The following is a 24,189-nucleotide window of genomic DNA, read 5'->3' as shown; positions in this document are numbered from 1 at the left end:
CTCTTGGAGAGTGCCCGAATGCGAATAGGGAAAGAATCCCCCAACAACAGGTAAGCCGACGCAATAGCCTCCCTAAGCCACCGATCGGCCATGGCCTTAGAGGTCATGCTCGCTTTCTTATAACCTGTGAACAGCACAAAAAGATGATCTGCTTTCTAAATGAATTAGTCGCCTCCAAATAACACATCAGAGGTCCCCTAACATCTAAACCCCGTACAGCTCGAAAATTGTGAAGGAAATCCTCTTGCTTGAAGGATGGATGGCAACACCACTCCCTGGTTAACGTGAAAACGCGGACTACCTTAGAAACCAAGGATGGCACCCTTCGAATTGTCACTCCCGCCTCCGAAAAAAACAGAGAAAGGGGCTCTGCACGAAAGGGCCTGAAGCTCAGACACCCACCTGGCTGAAGCCATTGCCACCAGAAACACAGTCTTCAACTTGAAAACATTCAAGATCTTTACTCAGGGGCTCGAAAGGAGACCGCCGAAACGCCCTAAGGACCAGGTTCAAATTCTAATCCGGCACCACCGGAACCCAAGGAGGTCTGAGATGCCCTACACCACGAAGAAAACGAACGAACTCCGGAAGAGACACTAAGGAGTGGCTCCCCGAACGACCCCTCCAGGAAGCCAATGCCGCTAACTGACCCTTTAAAGTACTTAGCGACAGTTCCTTAACCATCACTTCCTGCAAAAGGGAGAGGTTCCGAGGGATTGGAGAACGGCGGAGGTGGTCCCTCTTCACAAAAGTGGGGATAGGGAAGAAGCTGGAAACTACAGGCCGGTAAGCCTCACTTCGGTTATTGGAAAAGTAATGGAAGCCATGCTGAAGGAAAGGATAGTGAATTTCCTGGAAGCCAATAAGTTGCAAGATCCGAGACAACATGGTTTCACCAAAGGGAAATCGTGCCAAACGAATCTCATTGAATTCTTTGACTGGGTGACAGGAGAATTAAATCAAGGACGTGCTATGGACGTCATCTACTTAGATTTCAGCAAGGCTTTCGACACGGTTCCCCACAGGAGGCTCTTAAATAAACTAGACGGCCTGAAGATAGGACCCGAAGTGGTGAACTGGATTAGGAACTGGTTGACAGACAGACGCCAGAGGGTGATGGTGAATGGAGTTCGCTCGGAGGAGGGAAAGGTGAGTAGTGGAGTGCCTCAGGGATCGGTGCTGGGGCCGATTCTGTTCAATATATTTGTGAGTGACATTGCCGAAGGGTTACAAGGTAAAGTTTGCCTTTTTGCGGATGACACCAAGATTTCCAACAGAGTGGACACCCCGGAGGGTGTGGAAAACATGCAAAAAGATCTGAAGAAGCTAGAAGAATGGTCTAACATTTGGCAATTAAAATTCAATGCGAAGAAATGCAAAGTGATGCACTTAGGGAGTAGAAATCCAAGGGAGACGTATGTGTTAGGCGGGGAGAGTCTGATAGGCACGGACGGGGAGAGGGATCTTGGGGTGATAGTATCTGAGGACCTGAAGGTGACGAAACAGTGCGACAAGGCGGTGGCAGTAGCGAGAAGATTGCTAGGCTGTATAGAGAGAGGAGTGACCAGCAGAAGAAAGGAGGTTTTAATGCCCTTGTATAAGATGTTGGTGAGGTCCCACCTGGAGTATTGTGTTCAGTTTTGGAGGCCGTATCTTGCGAAGGATGTTAAAAAAAATGGAAGCGGTGCAAAGAAAAGCTACGAGGATGGTATGGGATTTACGTTCCAAGACCTATGAAGAGAGGCTTGCTGACCTGAACATGTACACCCTGGAGGAAAGGAGGAACAGGGGTGATATGATACAGACGTTCAAATATTTGAAAGGTATTAATCCGCAAACAAATCTTTTCTGGAGATGGGAAGGCGGTAGAACGAGAGGATATGAAATGAGATTGAAGGGGGGCAGACTCAGGAAAGATGTCAGGAAGTATTTTTTCATGGAGAGGGTGGTAGACGCTTGGAATGCCCTCCCGCGGGAGGTGGTGGAGATGAAAACGGTAACGGAGTTCAAACATGCGTGGGATATGCATAGAGGAATCCTGTGCAGAAGGAATGGATCCTCAGAAGCTTAGCTGAAATTGGGTGGCGGAGCAGGTGGGGGGAAGAGGGGGTGGTGGTTGGGAGGCGAGGATAGGGGAGGGCAGACTTATACGGTCTGTACCAGAGCCGGTGATGGGAGGCGGGACTGGTGGTTGGGAGGCGGGAAATACTGCTGGGCAGACTTATATGGTCTGTGCCCTGAAAAGGACAGGTACAAATTCAAGGTAAGGTATACACATATGAGTTTGTCTTGGGCAGTCTGGATGGACCATGCAGGTCTTTTTCTGCCGTCATCTACTATGTTACTATGATTGAGGGGAAATGCCTGCCAAGGAACTTCAAGCCACAAACGACCTCCACACTCCATCATATGCAGTAGAAGTGGAACATTTGCACGCCTGTAACATGGTCCCAAAAACCGCCTCCGGCTATCCTGGACACCTCAGACACGACTGTACAAAGGCGAAGCCGTAAGCCCAAATGGAGCTTGATCTTTCATGACTACCGGCCCCTGATGGATAAGACCCGGCCAGTGAGACAGGTGGAACGGCTCATCGATCAGGAGGCGAATCAAGCCCGCATACCAAGGACATCTGGGCCAGTCTGGCACAATAAGTATTACCGGACCCGGAAGACGAGAGATTTCCCCACTACTTGACCGACCATCGGCTACGGAGGAAAGACATATAGAAGCTCCAACAGCCACGGCTGAAGAATAGCGTCTATTCCTTTGGACTCAAACTCTCTGCCTCTTAACTGTTGTTGCTCACAGCTTTATTAGTAGTAACAGTGGGATTTGAACCATCTACCTCTGCATTACAAGACCAGTGCTGTTACCACTTGATCACAGCTGCACTTTGCTGAAGAACCGGGTCACCTTGGGATTGTAGAATCAAGCCATGAAATCCATCACCGGAGTCCGCCAGCGATCCGAAATCTGGCTGACAGCCGGCGGAGAGAGCTCCCACTACCCAGCATCCAAGCGACTGCAACTGAAAAAGTTGGCCTGTACACTTAGCACCCCCGCTATGTGTGCCGCCGACAAAGGGTATGATACATACCTGTAGCAGGTGTTCTCCGAGGACAGCAGGCTGATTGTTCTCACGACTGGGTGACGTCCGCGGCAGCCCCCACCAACCGGAAAAAGGCTTCGCGGGACGGTCGGGACGCAGGGCATGCCCACCGCGCATGCGCGGCCGTCTTCCCGCCCGTGCGCGACCGCTCCCGCCAGTTGAATAACTAGCAAAAGATGAAACACACAACTCCAAAGGGGAGGAGGGAGGGTAGGTGAGAACAATCAGCCTGCTGTCCTCGGAGAACACCTGCTACAGGTATGTATCATACCCTTTCTCCGAGGACAAGCAGGCTGCTTGTTCTCACGACTGGGGTATCCCTAGCTCTCAGGCTCACTCAAAACAAGAACCCAGGTCAATGGAACCTCGCAACGGCGAGGAAACAACAGAAATTGACCTACGAAGAACAACTAACAGAGTGCAGCCTGACCAGAATAAATTCGGGTCCTGGAGGGTGGAGTTGGATTTACACCCCAAACAGATTCTGCAGCACCGACTGCCCGAACCGACTGTCGCGTCGGGTATCCTGCTGGAGGCAGTAATGTGATGTGAATATGTGGACAGATGACCACGTCGCAGCCTTGCAAATCTCTTCAATAGTGGCTGACTTCAAGTGGGCCACTGACGCTGCCATGGCTCTAACACTATGAGCCGTGACATGACCCTCAAGAGTCAGCCCAGCCTGGGCGTAAGTGAAGGAAATGCAATCTGCTAGCCAATTAGAGATGGTGCGTTTCCCGACAGCGACCCCTAGCCTGTTAGGGTCGAAAGAAATAAACAATTGGGCGGACTGTCTGTTGGGCTGTGTCCGCTCCAAGTAGAAGGCCAATGCTCTCTTGCAGTCCAATGTGTGCAACTGACGTTCAGCAGGGCGGGTATGCGGCCTGGGGAAGAATGTTGGCAAGACAATTGACTGGTTAAGATGGAACTCCGACACCACCTTCGGCAGGAACTTTGGGTGGGTGCGGAGCACTACTCTGTTGTGATGAAATTTGGTATATGGAGCATGAGCTACTAGGGCTTGAAGCTCACTGACCCTACGAGCTGAAGTAACTGCCACCAAGAAAATGACCTTCCAGGTCAAGTACTTCAGATGGCAGGTATTCAGTGGCTCAAAAGGAGGTTTCATCAGCTGGGTGAGGACGACGTTGAGATCCCATGACACAGTAGGAGGCTTGATAGGGGGCTTTGACAAAAGCAAGCCTCTCATGAATCGAACGACTAAAGGCTCTCCAGAGATGGCTTTACCTTCCACACGATAATGGTAAGCACTAATCGCACTAAGGTGATTCCTTACTGAGTTGGTCTTGAGGCCAGACTCTGATAAGTGCAGAAGGTATTCAAGCAGGTTCTGTGCAGGACAAGAACGAGGTTCTAGGGCCTTGCTCTCACACCAAACGACAAACCTCCTCCACTTGAAAAAGTAACTCTTTTTAGTGGAATCCTTCCTAGAGGCAAGTAAGACCCGGGAGACACCCTCAGACAGACCCAACGCAGTGAAGTCTACGCCCTCAACATCCAGGCCGTGAGAGCCAGAGACTGAAGGTTGGGGTGCAGCAACGCTCCGTCGTTCTGCGAAATGAGAGTCGGAGAACACTCCAATCTCCACGGTTCTTCGGAGGACAACTCCAGAAGAAGAGGGAACCAGATCTGACAGGGCCAAAAGGGCGCGATCAGAATCATGGTGCCGCGGTCTTGCTTGAGCTTCAGTAAGGTCTTCCCCACCAAAGGTATGGGAGGATAAGCATACAGGAGGCCGGTCCCCCAATGGAGGAGAAAGGCATCCGACGCTAGCCTGCCGTGTGCCTGAAGTCTGGAACAGAACAGAGGCAGCTTGTGGTTGGTCTGAGAGGCGAAAAGGTCCACCGAGGGGGTGCCCCACGCTCGGAAGATCTTGCGTACCACTCTGGCATGGAGCGACCACTCGTGCGGTTGCATGACTGCTCAGTCTGTCGGCCAGACTGTTTACGCCTGCCAGGTACGTGGCTTGGAGGAGCATGCCGAACCGACACGCCCAACGCCACATCCCGACGGCCTCCTGGCACAGGGGGCGAGATCCGGTGCCCCCCTGCTTGTTGACGTAATACATTGCAACCTGATTGTCTGTCCGAATTTGGATAATTTGGCAGGTCAGCCGATCTCTGAAAGCCTTCAGTGCGTTCCAGATCGCTCGGAGCTCCAGGAGGTTGATCTGCAGATCCTTTTCTTGGAGGGACCACAGACCTTGGGTGTGAAGCCCATCGACATGGGCTCCCCACCCCAGGCGAGATGCATCCGTCGTCAGCACTTTCGTGGGCTGCGGAATTTGGAATGGACGTCCCAGGGTCAAATTGGTCCGGATGGTCCACCAGAGCAGTGAAGTGCGGCAACTGGTGGAGAGGCGGATGACATCTTCTAGATTCCCGGTGGCTTGGAACCACTGGGAAGCTAGGGTCCATTGAGCAGATCTCATGTGAAGACGAGCCATGGGAGTCACATGAACTGTGGAGGCCATATGACCCAGAAGTCTCAACATCTGCCGAGCTGTGATCTGCTGAGACGCTCTGGTCTGCGAAGCCAGGGCCAAGAGATTGGTGGCCCTCGCTTCGGGAAGGTAGGCCTGAGCCGTCTGGGAATTCAGCAGCGCTCCTATGAATTCCAGAGACTGAGTTGGCTGGAGATGGGACTTTGGGTAATTTATCACAAACCCCAGCAGCTCCAGAAGGTGAATAGTGCACTGCATGGACCGGAGGGCTCTTGCCTCCGAGGTGTTCTTGACCAGCCAATCGTCGAGATATGGGAACACGTGCACTCCCAGCTTGCGTAGGTAGGCCGCTACCACCACGAGGCACTTGGTAAACACTCGTGGGGCAGAGGCGAGCCCAAAGGGCAGCACACAATACTGAAAGTGGCGTGCGCCCAGGCGGAATCTGAGATACTGTCTGTGAGCTGGCAGTATCGGTATGTGAGTGTATGCGTCCTTTAAATCCAGGGAACATAGCCAATCGTTTTTCTGAATCATTGGCAGAAGGGTGCCCAAGGAAAGCATCCTGAACTTTTCTTTGACCAGGAATTTGTTCAGGCCTCTCAGGTCTAGGATGGGACGCATCCCCCCTGTTTTCTTTTCCACAAGGAAGTACCTGGAATAGAATCCCTGCCCTTCCTGCCCGGGTGGTACGGGCTCGACCGCATTGGCGCTGAGAAGGGCGGAGAGTTCCTCTGCAAGTACCTGCTTGTGATGGGAGCTGAAAGACTGAGCTCCCGGAGGACAATTTGGAGGCAGGGAGGCCAAATTCAGGGCGTATCCGCACCGCACTATTTGGAGAACCCACTGGTCGGAGGTTATGAGAGGCCACCTTTGGTGAAAAAATTTTAACCTCCCTCCGACCGGCAGATCGTCCGGTACGGACACTTGTAGGGCGGCTATGTTCCCGTGGATCCAGTCAAAAGCCCGTCCCCGGCTTTTGCTGTGGAGGCGCAGGGGGCTGCTTAGGCGCACGCTGTTGACGGGAACGAGCGCGCTGGGGCTGTCCCTGTGCCTGACGAGGCCTTCGGGCCGGCTGGTTGTACCTACGCTTCGCAAAAGAATAGGGTGCAGCCTGCCGGGCCCGGGAAAAACGTCCACCTGTGGAGGTGGATGCTGAAGGCGCCCGGTGGGAGAGCTTGTCGAGAGCGGTTTCCCGCTGATGCAGTTGGTCCACCATCTGCTCGACCTTCTCACCAAAAATGTTATCCCCCCGGCAAGGGACGTCGGCCAGTCTCTGCTGGGTGTGGTTGTCCAGGTCAGAGGCACGCAGCCATGAGAGCCTGCGCATCACTATACCTTGGGCCGCAGCACGAGATGCCACGTCACAGGTGTCAAAAATACCCCTGGACAGGAACTTTCTGCACGCCTTCAGCTGCCTGACCACCTCCTGATAAGGCCTGGACTGCTCCGGCGGGAGCTTATCGACCAGGTCCGCCAGCTGTTGCACATTGGTCCGCATGTGGATGCTCATATAGAGCAGGTATGACTGGATGCGGGTCACGAGCATGGAGGATTGGTAGGCCTTCCTCCCAAACGAGTCCAGAGTGCGAGACTCCCGCCCGGGGGGCGCCGAGGCGGTATCCCTCGAACTCCGTGCCCTCTTGAGAGCAGAATCCACGACCGCTGAGTCATGGGGCAATTGGGGCCGCATGAGCTCTGGGTCAGAGTGGATCCTGTACTGGGACTCTGCTTTCTTGGGAATGGTGGGGTTAGTTAATGGTCGCACCCAGTTCCGAAGCAGCGTCTCCTTTAGGACATTGTGCAGCGGCACCATGGAGGACTCTCTAGGTGGTGATGGATAGTCGAGGACCTCGAGCATCTCGGCCCTCGGCTCTTCCACAGAGACCACGGGGAAGGGAATGCTGATAGACATATCCCGCACAAAGGAGGCAAAAGAGAGACTCTCAGGAGGTGAGAGCTTCCTCTCCGGTGAAGGCGTGGGGTCCGAGGGGAGGCCCGTAGACTCCTCTGAGGAGAAATATCTAGGGTCCTCCTCTTCCCCCCACGAGTCCTCATCCTCGGTATCGGACATTAGCTCATGTAGCTGAGTCCTGAACCGGGCCCGGCTCGACGTCGAGGCACCGAGGTCTCGGTGTCGTCGAGCGGTGGACTCCCGCGCCGGCGGGGACGGAGCTCCCTCCATCGACGTCGACGGGGACTCCACTTGCGTGGCGGTCGAGACCGGCGCCGCAAGCGGCGGCGGTGTCGACGGCCCCGGCGCCGGGCTAGAGCTCGCCGGCGCCACAGTCATCGGCGCCGAGGGCGCAAGCACCGCCGGCGCCGGCACAGCCTGGCGCATCAGCCCTTCCAGGATCCCCGGAAGGATGGCTCTGAGGCACTCGTCCAGGCCCGCTGCCGGGAAAGGCGGTGGGGCCGGTAAGGGTGTCGGTGCCGGAAGCTGCTGGGGGCCAGGAGACGGCACCGAGGTGCCGGAACCCTGACGCGTCGGTACCTCCACAACCGACGGAGACCTCTCCTCTCGACGATGACGCTTCGGCGTCGCCTCCTCTCCGACATCCGGATGCACCGAGGGCGACCGGTGACGGCGCTTCTTATCTTTCTTCCGATGCCCGTCACCGGCGCCGGAAGGCATGGAGGAGGAGGAGGTCGATCCCCCTCGGTCTCGAGGTACCGGGGCAGACAGGGTTCGGTCCCGTGGCCCACGAGCTGAGGGAGTGACCGGGGCCGATTGCCCACGCGGCCTCTCACCCCCACTCTCACCGGCGGACCGGCGGGCCGACGGGACCTATTCTCCTGGGGTCGCTGCCATCGGTGCCGATGTCTCGGGCATCGATACCGGTACCGAAGGACCGGCCGTCGATACCGATGCCGTCGAGGTCGACGTCGAGGGGCCGGCGCAAGTTCCAAAAAGACGGTCCCGCAGAACTTGCCTCGCAACCTGAGTCCGTTTCCGGAGACCTAGACACAAAGAACACGACTTGAGATTGTGCTCCGGCCCGAGGCACTGGAGGCACCAAGCGTGGGTGTCGGTCTGCGAGATCGGCCGGCCGCAGCGACCACACTTTTTAAATCCACTCGGGACCTTCGAGGACATCGACGGAAAAATCGCGTCGGCGAAGTCAAAGTCGTCAATGGTGGCTGGAATCACACCACGAAAAAAGAAACGACCGAGCGACCACTAGGCCGCAACGTGGCGTCCCCACTAGAAGCGAGGGAAAAGGGGAGCGCGTGCTCCACACGCGCAGGTTTTTTTTTTTTTTTTTTTGAAACAAAAGGGAAACCGTACGGTAACCAGAAGCGAAGCGACGATCCGCGTAAACGCGATCGAGAAAATCCGGCGGCTGAAAACAGAGAGAGTGGCAAAAGCACAACTCTCTCCAGTCGCGGAAAAAAAGGAACTGGCGGGAGCGGTCGCGCACGGGCGGGAAGACGGCCGCGCATGCGCGGTGGGCGTGCCCTGCGTCCCGACCGTCCCGCGAAGCCTTTTTCCGGTTGGTGGGGGCTGCCGCGGACGTCACCCAGTCGTGAGAACAAGCAGCCTGCTTGTCCTCGGAGAACCAAACGCGACGCTTCTCTGCCCCAAGAGACAACACGGACACCTCTTCTGCCAGCGGAGCACTTCGAGTTCCGCCCTGCCGAATGACGTACGCTACTGCCGTCGCATTGTCGCAGAGAACTCGGACTGGTTGAACTCTCAACAACATCTCGAAAGCTAGGAGCACCAACCGAAACGCCCGAAGATCCACGAGATTGAACTGCAACCTGGACTCTGAGGAGGACCAACTCCCCTGAGCTGAGTGGCCGAGAACCACACGCCACTCCGACGCAGCGAGAGGCATGCCTCGAGTCAATATCCGACCTGAGCCAACACCGCAGAGTAAAAGAAGCTCGCGGTGTCCAGGGAAAACGAATCGAAGAACCTTGGAAAGGAAAGACCAACGGCTGAGTAGATACCATTCCAAAGGCCACATACGGCTCCGGGCCCAAGGAACGACCCCTGAACATAGTCCAACGCTGTTGAAGCCTTCAGCCGAATGAGGGAAGAAACCTGGCACAGCTTCGCCCGTCGCTGTTCCGGAAGAAAAACTCCACCCTGACGGGTATCAGTCGTACTACCAGGTACACCAAAGAGAGATGGTGTAGCAGCATATGTCTGTAGTACCATTGCATGCTACAAAAAGCAAGCTACAGTGGGTCATGAAGCCGCACCCCTAGAGCTCAGTGCTTACTCTCAGCTGATTGCAACCACTATTAAGCTATCTCTACACTGAAATAGCTCCTGGGCCACTCCTCATGAAATTTAGGTACCCCATAAGAAGCAATTAGAGGTACCGAGAACGCTGCAGTACCAGGCAGCTGAGGCTAATATGTAAAAGTAGTATCAGTGTGCTGAGAGCGAGAGAATTTAAAACTGAAGAGTTCTGAAAACTGTTCCAGTCATGTAAGAACTACTTGGCCAAGCAAGCCATAAGAGATAATGAAATAAAATATGTCCCACTGGAAATCTAGCTGAGCCCACAGTATCTAATAGGATGGAAAAACCAGCCTTGAACCTATAACCTTCAGGCTGAAAGGCCAGCAGCCCTCCTCAATAAAACTAGATTGATGTAAACAATACCCACAGAGCAAATGCCACCAGGGGAGCCCAGAGGGTGCAGGGTTACCAAGGAAACCGAGAAAAACCTGAGAGGCCTGCACTAGCCTCAAAATGTAACATTTCTCACAGAAACATCTAGTCAACAGCCTTAAGCCTGACTACTAAAACACTGTACTGCCATGTCTGAGAAAGGAGAAGAGTGGAAGAGTGAAAACCAAGGGTAGGATCCCTAATCCTGATCCCTTCCTCCCTTCCATTAAAGATGTACACACCCCCTGAACCTCCTCAAGGAGGGTCCAGAAATAGTTTTAACTCACCTCGAGAAGCACAGGCATCTCTACCAGGAGACATTCAGAGGCAGTACTTTCCAAGCAGCAGCATAAGGCTCTCACTGTCACAGCACAGCTGCAGGGGACTAAAGGGTCACCTACCTCGCCCCTGGAAAGTTGAGGAAGACAAAGCTGTGGAAAACCAATATGCAGAAACTGGAGTGCTCCACACTAGGTTCCCAATCACGCTCCTGAAAGATCTACATACAAAACTGCCTGAATTGCAAGCACATCAGAACCCAGGGGAGTACTGGGGCCTCAGCAGTGCCATGTGGAGTGGCAATAAAGATGGAGCTATACTAGATTGTAAGCTCTTGAGCAGGGACTGTCTCTTTATGACACATTGAGCATGCAAATAGGTGGGAAAATGTGGGATACAAATGCAATAAATAAATAAAATAAATATCAGGTGTTCAGCGCTGCAAGTGTTTGGTAGCGCATACAAATGCTAATAATCAAGCGTGCACATACACCCAAGAACAGAATAGCCTCATGAACCTAACAGGCTTCCGCCGGCATCCTAGTGCCCAACCAAATGGAAGAGCTAACCACAGAGGATATAAAACTAGCAACTCCCTCACCCGCAGGCAACTCCCTCTGTTCAAGGTGCCCTGAAAAGGATTCCCCTGACCCTGGTACACCCTCCAAATCCATATGTCGTCCCAGGGTTATTATGGAGGGTTAAGTGACTTGCTTACGAACAGAAGGAGCAGTAGAGGGAAACGAACCCAGACAGCCAGGTTCAAAGCTTGCTGCACTAACCATTATGCTATTCCTCCACTCTACCGGCCCCTTAGGCGGCTTCTGTATGAACTCAGAGCCAGAGGCAGCAGAGCCTCGAAAATGGCCACCTCCTGCCCCTCTCCCTCAGAGCGCAATAAAAACGCTTTGAGGAGAAAAAAAAAAAAAAAAAAAAAAAAGGCGTACAAACTCCAGGGGAAATGCCCCCATAATAGCCTTTTCCGGGAGAGAAATCGAGGCTTCTCTGTCGGAGGGAGCCCTAGTAGATCCCGCTGCCGCATCCTGAGACTGCGGCGCTAGCGAGAAAATGGCGCCGGCGGATCAACCGTTCCAGTCACAGACTTTCCCGCCAAGCGAGAAACGATCCCTTTTGGCGCCGTGGTGCCCTACACGCGATCCCCTGATCCGCACTATGACTCACTACCGTTGCGGAACAAAACTCGCAGGGAAGCGACGTGCCACCTTGCCCCGTAGTGCGAGCCGCGCTTAAACTCCAACGGAACGGACATAGCCCCAAAAGCCTTACCTTCTCCGCAGTCCCAGCCCACGTTCCAATTAAGCTGAAAGGAGAATTGTTCCAAGTGCCAAGCAAGCCAAAATGAGGCTGGGCTGGAGAATCGTTCCGTCTGGTTCTTTTTTTTTTTTTTTTTTAAGAGACAGGAGAGGAATACAGCCAAAATCCTCAACAGAATTTAAGTAGGCTGACAGGGGGAGAAGGGTAGGGACCTGGCACCACCAGGTGTATCCCAGAATGTGCTCCAGCACCTCAACCCCAGAGAAAGCTCAGCACACCCCAGGGAACAGGATAGGAGCCTCAGGCCACAGAGCTGCACTTTATGCTCCCTTCTACCTGCTAGATAGAGAGAATACTGAAGTGAGGCTGGCTGCACATGCTCTATTGTAGCAAACATCTGAGTTCTCTCTATCTAACCTGCTAGAGGAGGGGCATAACCCACAAGTCTCTGGATTGATCTGGGGACGCTATGGAATCTGAGTTAAGTACTCAGAAATTCAAGTATTTTTGAAAATAAATGGAAAAGAACTATTTACAGATGAAAAGTGGATTTGAAAATTGATCGTGTATTGAAGAGTGATAACACAGTTATGCACAATTATAGAATTTTATAGATGAAAAAAAAAAAAAAAAAGGGACCAATGAGGATTTTTGGTGTTGGTACAAGAAAGTATTATTCCCAGTTGCCCACCTTCTGATGGTCTACAAAATTAACTTTAGTAATGGAGAGAACTTTGTTGATTAAATGATTTGACTAATAGGAACATTGTGAAATACATAACCTGAAAAAATCCCAACTCAGAAATACATGTAGCAAACATACCATACAACAGCAGCACGAATTCCTATGCCTCAAACATGAAACCTACCTAAGAACAGGGGTCCTAGAACACTAATACACATTAATGGTAAAACAGAACAAGACTGCTACTGAGTTAACACAGAAACTACATGCAAACAGAATACCACACCACAGTCACACACTAAACACCGACAAATCCTCATCAAATACAGAGCAAGGTATCAAATTAGAAATAGAAATATAAAGAGAAAAAATTGAGCTGGGAACCCTAATACGTATGCATGTACCACAGCACAGGAGAAAAAACAGAAATGCATTTCCTCTTGTACTGAACAAAATACAAAGACATGTGTGATGCACATTTCCCAAAGCTAAAATATTCCACCTAATAGATTAAAAATAAGACACTATCTACATTTGCTTTCTGGGCATTTTATTTGACCAAGCATGCTGGTACCACTTGTCTTTTCTGTTTTCCCATCTGTCTTAGGCTCTCTTTCCAAAGGGTTTTGTCCATTTGTCCTCTCTCTACTTTCCTCCTTTCCCTCACTTCTTCCACCTCTGACAAATTTCCTCACTCTCTCTTCTGTCTGCCCACTGAAATTGAACCCTCTTGCTCTTCAGTCCTCCACCTATATTTCACTTAACATTCCATCCCCTCCTCTCACCCCATAGTTCTCCCATCTCACTCCTTCCCTGGCCTCCTCTTTCCCTCACTCCCCATTACTACTACCCTTTGTACTCACCATCCTCCTCTCACTCATTTCCTTGAGTACTCCCATAGTCTCCCACATGGTACCTTCATGCCAAGCATCTTCCCCTCCCTCCCCTCATACCCTTGTAGCCCAACAGCTCCTCTTTCTCTACCCACACTTGTAGCACATCATCCCTCTCTCTCCTCCACCCCTATAATCCAGCATCTACCTGTCCCCTTCACTTCCCCTCCACACCTATGGTCTAGCAATTCCCCGCCCCCTCCACACCTATGGTGTAGCAACTCCCTGTCCCCCCCTACCTCAAAAAAGTGCAGCTTCAATGTTCAGCAGAGCAATGCTTGGAGGGAAGAGTGACCACAGGAAACCTAGCCTGGTAGCAGGAAATGCAGCTACACAAATCTCAATGCTGTGATTCTTCCTGGGTTGAGTAAATGGCAAAACATGTACCGAAGTCAAAGCTACATGCAGTTTACTGCCTACACAACCTGAGGAGCATGACATCAGGGTTTGTGTAGCTGCATCTCCTGTGCATCCAGCATCTCTCCCTCTCTTCCCTCCATCCCCCACAGTCCAGGACCTCTCTCTCCCTCCTTCTCTCCCTATCTCTCTCCACAGTCTGATCTCCCTGCTCCCCTCAATCTGGAATCTCTACCCTACTCCCCTCCATACATAGTCTGACATCTCCCCTCTCTCTAATGCCCCCTCCCCCCACAGGTCCAGGATCTCTCCTTCTCAGCCCCCCTCATATGTCCAGTACCTTCCATCTTCTTCCCTCAGCCCCCAAAGACCTCTCCCTCTTCTTCTTGGAGTGGAGGAGTAGCCTAGTGGTTAGTGCAGTGGACTTTGATCCTGGGGAACTAAGTTCGATTCCCACTGCAGCTCCTTGTGACTTTGGGCAAGTCACTTAACCCTCCATTGCCCCTGGTACAAAATAAGTACCTGAATATATGTAAACTGCTTTGAATGTAGTTGCAAAAAACACTCAGAAAGGTGGTATATCAAGTCCCATTTCCCTTCCCTCATCCACCTCCAACACATCTCCCTCTTTCTCTTCCTCTCAGCCCACCCCGTGTCCAGTACCTTCCATCTTCTTCCCTCAGCCCCCAAAGACCTCTCCCTCTTCTTCCCTCATCCCTCCTCCATGAGTCTAGCACTTTCCCTCTTCTTCTCTCAGCCCCCTAGACCTCTTGCTCTTCTCCCCTAAGCCAACCCCTGATGAGTCCAGCATGTCTTCTTCTCCCCCCATTCACCCCTCCCCTCAGATCTCTTGCTCTTCTCCCCCAGCTACCCCTCCTATGATTATAGCATTTTTCCTCTTCTCCGCCACCCTCCCTCAGACCTTTTGCTCTTCTCCCCTCCGCCCCTCCCTCCCACATGTTCCGCACTTCTCCTTCATCCTCCCCCAACAAACCTCATTTCTTTGCTGGCAGCAGCAACCAACACAAGCTGTCCGAGACGGCCAAGAACATTTCCTCTGCCGCGCCCCACCCTCATGAAAAAAGATGTTGCATCAGAGGTTCAGGGTGCGGCAGAGGAAAAGCTCTAGGTCAGCTCAGATAGCGCCTGCTGGCTACGACTGCTGGCAGATGGGGTTGGACAAGTGCTGCACACGTGCGGGTGGGAGAGAGAGGTATCAGGGGAGAAGTTGGACCAGGGTGGGAGGGAAGAGAAAGGAAGGCAGACCATGCTACAACCTTTTCAAATTAAAAAAAAAAGGCTGCTTGTGTGCCAGCTCCACAACACACTGGTTGAGAACCGCTGATCTAGTGTGATGTCCTACTATACATATGCAGGCAGACAGAGGCAAGAAGTTAAGGAGATGTAGCCTCCCGAATTACAATGTCCCTGCTAACAGACCTATCAGACAAACATGTATAAGTAAATAAAACTACTGGCTGTTGTGCAAGAGTTCTAATCTCAGAATCTGGTTCCTGCTCTGTGGGTTGGCATGGGATACTGAAGAAGCAGCTTTCAAAGCTCCTGGTGAGCATGCTCAAAGGTAAAATCCACTACCAGGCTCAGCACATGGTTTTCTAAGAAATTACAGTCCATAGTACCTTGCTGTGAATTATTGTGACAGCACTCTTCCCTGGTGTGTGGCACAGCATTAAAAAAGGAACATTTGATAGCTCTGACCAAAAGATCATGCTACAGTAGCTCTAATAAGGACTAGCTCTAATTGAACTGGAATTCTGAAAGAGAAGCAGGAATTAGATGGACAATGTTACAATAAAATGAAAGCAATGACAAATAAATATAGAAACAATGAGTCCTGAAACAAGATTCAGTTACTTACTAAATAAACAGCTTCAGAATACTGGTTGGATTTCAAAGACTCTTTGAGTTGACGAACCATAGCTTCAACAAACTCTCCACCAAAGTTGTAATTCCTAGCATTCAGTAATCCAACCAATGTTGTATAAACGGTCAGTTTCTCAGGCAGAAGGCGTGCACTCCTGAATAAAGATGAAAGGGTGACAAATGTCATTTAAAATTGTTGGCTTGGAGTAATTTTTTAATGGCACACACTACAGTATCGTAATGTTACCTTTAGTGATGCCCTATGTTTTAAGCTTTTTTCACTGTGGTGTTATAAAACTACAGAACATGCGTTTGCAATACTTCAAGGTTTTATTTAGCTTGTAATCACTATTAGGATTTCCATCACAGATTAAGTTGGATCTCTATATTCTAGAAGGAGCAGGAGGGTGGCACTTACTATTTTATGGTTGATTCTGTTTTAGTTTATAAAACCTCTGTGATGCAATAGCAAAAATATGCAAAGCCATATCTAGGTGATCTGAAACTACAGTGTCTTGCAAAATTCTTCACACCCTGCTACATTTTTCACTCACTGTCTAAAAAACGCAATTCAAAATGAATGAAAGTAGGAGTTTCTTTGATCTGCACAGCATATGTGCCTGTCTCTGGAAAAGCTGACTAAAGTAGCAGATCCAAAATGTTGAGAATGGCTGATTTTTCAAGTCATGATTCCATAAACTGTCTGCAAAAGTTAAACGTTGAACTTCTGTAACTTTATTTTTTTACACAAAAGGATGGGATTTGGACTGCTGTATTACAAATTGTTTGCACTAACAAGAATTCAATAAAGCATCTTGTTTCTTTTCCCAGTGAAGGTCACATATGTTACTTTCAACATGACAATTACAGAAATACTTAAAAATTAAAGAACAAGAAATAAAATAAGGCTTGATTGCTTTACACCCTTTGGCATCACAACTCCAAGTTAGCTGTTTCTAAACACTGCCTAAAACAAGACCCACAAGTTAAATGTAGCCCAGTGTCCAGCCACAGTAGTTGAGCTGATCTAAATATGACTGAATGTCTTATCTAGCTAATTCTGCTAATTGAAGTGAATTTGCAGCCAAAAGATCTAAATATGCTGCACAAAGAGCTGCTGAAACAAACTCAGGAATAAAGTTATTGAAAGTACTAAGTAAACAAAGGCAGTAAGAAAATTTCAACATCCATCATTGTAAAGTGTAAACACTTTGGTACCACCAAAACACACTACCTTGATCGGGCCTTTCCTCCAAAGCTAATAGCCATGGGTTACGGCAACATTTTTCAAATTTTTTCAACCAGTGTGCCATGAAGTCCGTGGGACTCCCCTCCAGGTCATAGACATCCCCTCACTATCTTCCTCTTCCTGATCCCTCAGAACTCTCTCCTCTCCATCACAATTCTACAAACTTTGCGGTTGCTGGCAGCTATTAGAACATGCCTTCCTCTGGCCAGCCCTGGGGTCCTTCCTTCTGACACGACTTCATTTTGCAGCAGGGAAGGGACACAACAGAAAAAAAGATTCCGGACGGCCAGAGGAAGGCCCGTTCTAATAGCTGCCAACAATCGCAAAGTTTATAGAATCTCGGCGGAAAGGAGAGAGAGGTCTGAGGGGTGGTAGGAGGAAAACGAGTGTCAGGCTGAGTGGGAAGGGAAGAGGGGAGGCATGCTGTACATGAAGTGAAAGGAGAGGAAAAACAAGATAGATCTGAGGAGGCGGCAGAGAAATTGAAGAAAACTGAACATGAAAGATCAGTGCCAGACAGACATAGGGTAGAAGGTGAGAAACGGAATAGCAAATTGAAAGTAGGCCACACAGACAGATGAAAGCAGAACCAAAGACTGGGAACAAGATGATTGGAATAATAAGATCACTAGATTACAAAGGTAGGAAAAATTATTTATGTTGGTGTTGAGAATTTAAATCTGTCAGCTTTATTTTGCACTGTACAGGAGGACATGCATTTCTTTCTATTTCTCTGGTGTTACATGACATGCAGAGTCCAATACCTCTGCTTTCAGTTTTTATCTGCATGTTTTCTTGTAGTTCTCCATTTTGCATCAGGTGAGACTCATATTCTGCATCTGCAACGGAAGTTAAAGATTCTGCTTGCATATAGTGTCTGTGTATAACAGTCCTTCTTGTTCCAGTTTCCCAGTAGCAGGTATACTGGTGCTCTAAAGTATTCCAGTAGCATAATTAAATGAAATAAATACTTCTGAAGGTTACAGGTATGGGTAGGGATGGAGGAGATTACTTGCTGGAATAAGTGGGGATGGAATGGATCTTAGCAGGGATGGGCAGGTATGGTTAGATTCCAGTTGTGTGCCTTGACGGACGATTTTTGCACTTTGTAAGTGTGCCGCAAAATTAAAAAGGTTTAAAATCACTGGGTTAAGGCTTAGTGTTCACTCCAATTAATGGGTTGTGTTTTTAGCACATCCTTAAGGAAATTGCATAATCCACCCTACTTCTATGAGATTCCAAATTTTCAATCTAGTTACTACCTTTAAAAACCCTTTACTCAGTAACTACAAAGTTTATACATCAAAGCCTTTTTATTATTAATAACAAAACATTCTTCATATTAAATTTTTTTTCACATAAATGCTATATTGCATTTTACTTGGTCTTCCTATTATCCCTTACACTCATGCACCCACATTCATACAGGACACCTTAACTACCACAACTTAAATCTTGTAACGAAATACAGAGATATTTTATACATTAAACTGCAACTGAATTGCCTCCCCACTGTTCTCAAATGGGTTATATAAGTTTTCCTCCTTCCCTTCTATGGACCCTTGACATTATAGGAGAACAAACGTCTATCTCGGTTGTCGTGTAATCAAATCAACTGCTTCACTTTATACTTGACTAAGTCAGTTCAATGCTGATTCTTGAATCACTTATCTTTAAGCAACTTCATGATGTACAAAATATGCTTGTCCACTGAAGTTCCTGTTCTTCTGCAGCTGTTTATTACATTACTAACCCTATGTTTATTTATTTGTGAACATTTATACCCCACATTTTTCCATATTAAGCAGACTTAAAGTGACTTACAATGTACAGGAATCAATTACAATTACATTAGATAGGGTAAAAGGAACAGGGTAGGAAGTAAAAGGGAAAGGGCAAGAGGGTCTAAAATGTTCCAACCCTTCCCTTCAAATTGCAGTCCAGCTATTTCAGCAGACATCTAAAACCACATGGGCTAGTGGCTCAATTGAAAGAAAGAGCAGAGAGGTCAAGGCGCACCCCCTGCCGAATGCCTCTGAATAATTCAAAGGCATCCATATAAGAGCCATTCAATTTTAATGTGGCCAATGGTTGTTGATATAATGATTGTATCCAGTGCAGAGAAGGCCCCAGCAGTCCCACTTTCCACAGCATTGCCCACATATAAGACCAATACAACCTACCATAGGCCTTCTCCACATCCAATGATAGCAATCAGATGTAAAGCTCATCTGATGTTGTCAAAGATTTGTCTACCAAGTATAAATCTGGATTGGCCTATATGAATCAATATAGGCATTAACCTCTGAAGCAGGTTAACCAAAATTTTTATACAAATCCTATACAGTGGATTCTGGTTAATTGGGAGACACTGGGACTACAGTACATTGTCCATAGGCCATTATTAAAATGGACTTGGGGAAAATCCACTGCTTATTTCTAGAATAAGCAGCATAAAATGTATTGTACTGTTTTGGGATCTTGCCAGGCACATGCTCAGGCACAATCCTCCCGCACTGTATGCCTATGATCAAAGCTAATAGCATGCTTAAATTTGCATGCTATTAGCTCTGATCATAGTGGCGTTAATTCCCTGCACTGTTCCAGTGCTAAATTTTAGAACTGTTTGGGAAAAGCGCAGGGCTTCTGATCAGTCTAAAAGTGATGCATGTAAGAGGAACCCAAAGGAAAAATTGTATGTCTTACCTAATAGTTTTTTCCTTTAGTCGAAGCAGATGAATCCAGAGAGTGATGAGTTGTGCCCATCTACCAGCAGGTGGAGATAGAGAACACCATACTGAACTCTGTTATAGGATGGCCAGCACTGCCTCCAGTCAGTATGTGTCAAAACCAAGCAGAAGGAAGAAAACTCCCCCATTCTAAAAGAAATCTTCCTCACAGAAGCAGCTGCAATAGCAACACCAACAGACAAGGATAGCATCCAGCACAAACATCAAAAAGAAAAAAAAAAAAAAAAAAAAAAAAAGACTTCAACATTCAGAGACCTGGAACCAAGAGGTATGGAGAACAGCGGCAAAGGGGGCGGACCTCTGGATTCATCTGTTGTGATTAAAAGGAAAGAAAAATTATCAGGTAAGACCATTTTCCTTCCTCGGCATCAGATGAATCCAGAGACTGATGGGATGTAAAAAAAGCAGTCCCTAAGTAGGGTGGGAAACCACTAACCCCGCCAGACAGCATCGAAGCAGCAAACACGTAATCCCTTGTGCTGCCACGTCCATGTGATAATGTCTCGCTAAGGTATGCAAGGAGGCCCAGGTAGCCATCCTACATATTTCTTCAAATAAGAACATGTGGGCCTCCGCCCACAAAGTGGCCAATGCTCGAGCAAAATGAGCCCGCAACACCGACGACGACTGCTGGCCAGCCAAAAAAAATACATGGAATCAATGGCTTCCTGAATCCAGCAGGCGATGGTTACCATTGAAGCAGCCTCGCTCCTCCTGGGACCAGACAGCAGAAAAACAAAATTATTTAATCGCCGAAAGGCATTCGTAACCTGCAAACAGCACCTCTACACTCTCCGAATGTCCAGACGGTGCAGTCACACAAAATCCAACGGATAATCCTCTCAAAAGGAAGACAGAAAGAGAGGCTGGTTGAGATGAAACAGATACCACTTTTGGGAAAAGGGATGGAACCTCCGAATAGTCACCCCCAATTCAAAGAACCAGAGAAGGGATCCCTACAGGACAGACTGTAGCTCGGAAACCCAACAAGCTGAAGACATCGTCACCAGTAAGAAGGCCTTCAGAGTGATATATCCTTCTCTGAGGCCCTCTGCAATGATTCAAATGGTGCTCCCTGCAATGCACAAAGCCACTAGGTTGAGGCTGCATTCCAGACAAGGGCACCTGAGGGGCAGTTTAAGACAATTAGGCCCTCGCAAGAACTACACAACATCCAGATGCGCCAATGAAGTATGTGAGATGCAGCCCCTGTAGCAAGCCAAGACAGCAACTTGTACCCGCAGGAAACTGTAGGCCAAATCCTTCTGCAAACCACCCTGCAGGAAAGACGTCGTCTGAAACAGACGCAGCCTCTAACAAGATGCCCTCTGTTGAACACCATGCCTCGAAGGTCTGCAAAACCCAAGCATAAGCCAAAATAGTAGACAATTCCTGCACCTAAAGGAGCATCACAATCACTGCATCTGAGTATCCCTTCCACCTCAAACAGGACCTCTCAAGGGCTAGGCCGTAAGACCAAAGTGAGAGATATCATTAGATCTCGTCCTTGGACCAGCAGGTCGGGAGACAGATGCAGATGAAGTGGCTCAGTGACTAGGAACTACACCAGATCCGCATACCATTGATGCCAGGGCCAGTCCAGAGCCACCAGAATAACCAGGCCTCAATGAGACTGGATCAGGAGCAACACTCTGCCGATCATCGGCCAAGGTGGGAAAATGTAAAAGGAGCTTCACCGCCAGACAGGGCTGGAGAAAGGCATCCAACCCTTCTGACCTATACACGTGATGTCAGCTGAAGAACCAGGCAGCCTTACCATTGGCCTTTGTTGCCATGAGGTCCATCACTGGCATACCCCAACTCCAAACGACTCTGAAAGACACCACCGAGAGCTGCCACTCGCCTGGACCCAAGTGTCCGGCTGAGATAGTCCGCCTGCACAATGGCCGCCCCTAAATGCACACTGACCGCCCCCACAATGTGGGCAGCTGACAAGCCCAGCAGATGATGCTCTACCTACTGCAACAGTTGATGTGCCTCCACTGTCAAGAGTCCAGCAATGTGTGCCCCCCTGATGATTTATGTATGCCACCACCAAAATATAGTTGGAGAGCACCCAACCGGCTCACCCTCCAACACCTTGCAAAATGCCCAAGAGCCCATGACACTGCCCTAAGTTCCAGGCAATTGATTGACCACTGCAACTCTAGCAGGTTCCAGAGGCCTTGCACATAGTGCTGGACAATGAGCTCCCCAGTCCGTCAAGCTGACATCCGTCACTACCACAATTCAATGAGGAGACACCAACAGCTCGCCCTTCTGCAGGACAGAGAGAAGAAGCCACCATGCCATACTGCTCCTCACCGGCAGCACTGAGTAGTCCAACACCGGTGACCACTGGTTCAACAACGCCTGCTGCCATGGGTGCACATGGGCCCTCACCCAGGGCGCCACCTCCAGGGTCGTCGTCATAGACCCCCAGCACTTACACATAGTCCCACAAACGCGGGCACAGCATCAGTACCAAGTGGCTCTTGAGAAAATTGATCATCCATACCAGGGACTACAACAGTACAATCACCTGGGAGGTGCAGCAGTGACATTCCTTCTCAGAGTCCACTCTGATCAGCCAGTCGTCGAGGTAGGGATAAACCAGTATCCCCTCTTTCCACAGATATGGCGCAACTACCACCATCACCTTGGAGAAGCTTCTGGGAGCTGTAGCCAGACCTAACGACATGGCCTGAAAATGAAAATAACGGACCAACTAGAGAATGACGTGGGGACGGGGACAGACTTTGTCCCCGTATCACTCTACTTTGAAGCCTGTTAATGAACTGGACCATTATTTATGTTTGAGTGATGTGGATAACAATATTTTGATTTTTTTGGAAAAACAAGCAAACATGCTGGCCAAAACTGGAAATATTTGCATGGGGGATCATGTACATTCCTGCTAAAAGCACATCTTCTGAGAAGAATAGAAGACAGGAGAGCTAGATTGAATCCTGAGCTTGTTGATGACTTATTCATCAACATTTAAAAAATCTTAACAGTGCTTCATAGAGCATATTTCTCTCCTGCTAGGGCAGAGTGAGTTGTATTTTGTACCCCTGGACATTTTAACAGGGTGGATTAGGCTTCCTTGGGGTTGTAGAAGTCAGCTATTGTTGGGGTTGGAAGGGTAGAGGGGGGTTGGGGGGGTTATTATAGTTGCTCGTTATTAATGTTTTCTGTTTGTGATTTATAAACAGTTGAATAGCATATTGTTCCTTTTTATAATTTAATAAAGAGATTTAAATTTCGGCTGTACATTTAACACGTTAATAACGCTGTTAACACACTAAATGCTTAATTAGCATTAAAAAATGTTACACAGTTAACGCATTCCTCTGTCTGCTCATCCCCCAAATCCAGCTTTGCCCCATCTTGTCTCCCTGTCTTCTCCCCCTCCCACTGGTTTACTCATTTTAGATGGTCTGTAACTCGTGCGTCAATCCCCTGCTTCTCTCTTCACCGTGGCTGTAGCGGCAGCAAGCAAAAGACAGGAGCAGGGACATTCCCCTCTGCATGCTGCTGCTGGCTCTGCCGGACCCATAAACAGGAAGTTAGTTATAGGATGGTCTGGAGCTCGTGCGCCTATCCCCTGCTTCTCTCTCTTCACCATGGCTGTAGTGGCAGCAAGCAAAAGATAGGCACAGGAACTTTCCCCTCTGAATGGTGTTTCTGGGTTCAGCAGAACCTGTCTTTTGCTTGCTGCCGCTACAGCCGCAGTGAAGAGAGAAGGGATCAGCACACAAGCTGCAGACCATCTAAAATGAGTAAGCAAGTGGGAGGGGGAGAGGACAGGGAGACAAGATGGGGCAAAGCTGGATACAGGGGCTGGGGGAAAGAAACAGGGCAACTCAGGATATGAGGATGAGGAAAGACAGGGCAATGTAGGATATGGGGGATGAGGTGAGACGGGGCAGTGCACATTATGGGGGAGTGAAGAGAGACAGAGCAGTGAACACTATGGGGAGGAGAAAAGATGGGGCAATGCAGGATATAGGGGAGACAAGGCAATAATAGATGGTTGGGATGGAGAGAGAGAGAGGGGGAGAGAGGTGGGGCAGTAAGGGATGATGGTTTTGGTTCTTGGTAGTGGTGGGGAAAAGAGGAGTGAGACAGAGTGATGGTAGACGGTTGGGGGGGGGTGGGCGGGACTGAGAGACAGAGTAATGTTGGATGGTGATGGTGTATGAAAGGGAAGAGATGGCTAATGCTGAACAGTAGGGGAGAGAGAGACAGTGAGGCGATGCTGGATGGTGAGAGGAAAGAGGTGATGCTGGACGGCAGGGGACAAGAGGGACAGATGTGGCAATGGGGGATAAAAAAAAAAAAAAGACGGGAGATGGTGGACATGAACAGAAAAGTAGGAGAAGAGAGGGGACATGCACATAGATGGCAGGGAAAGGAAGAGAAGAGAGAAGGAAGGAAGGATTTGCAGCCCATGGATGCAGGGAAAGGGAAACAAGATAGACATGAGAAGGATGCAGAAAAATGGAAAGCTGGGTATGAAAGATATAGGGCAGGGAGCAAAGAAGAAAGGAGGAAAGAAAATAAAAGATATAGTGAATAGACAGGAGGAGTTCAGAGCACAGAGACAGG

General features: G+C 49.3%; 1 protein-coding gene across 1 annotated transcript in view; it reads right to left on the bottom strand.

Annotated features, from left to right (window-relative positions):
- NCBP1 (nuclear cap binding protein subunit 1) overlaps nt 1-24,189 on the bottom strand; it is a 293,702-nt gene that overhangs the window by 229,437 nt on the left and 40,076 nt on the right. The window contains exon 4 of the mRNA XM_030194457.1: nt 15,575-15,734. Within this exon, the coding sequence (XP_030050317.1) occupies nt 15,575-15,734 (160 nt within the window). The remainder of the gene's footprint in view (nt 1-15,574; nt 15,735-24,189) is intronic.

Source organism: Microcaecilia unicolor, chromosome 2 (assembly GCF_901765095.1).
Source record: "Microcaecilia unicolor chromosome 2, aMicUni1.1, whole genome shotgun sequence".
Lineage (NCBI taxonomy): Eukaryota > Metazoa > Chordata > Amphibia > Gymnophiona > Siphonopidae > Microcaecilia > Microcaecilia unicolor.
The sequence above is the reverse complement of the archived record's forward strand: the minus strand, read 5'-3'. Positions and strand labels throughout refer to the sequence as shown.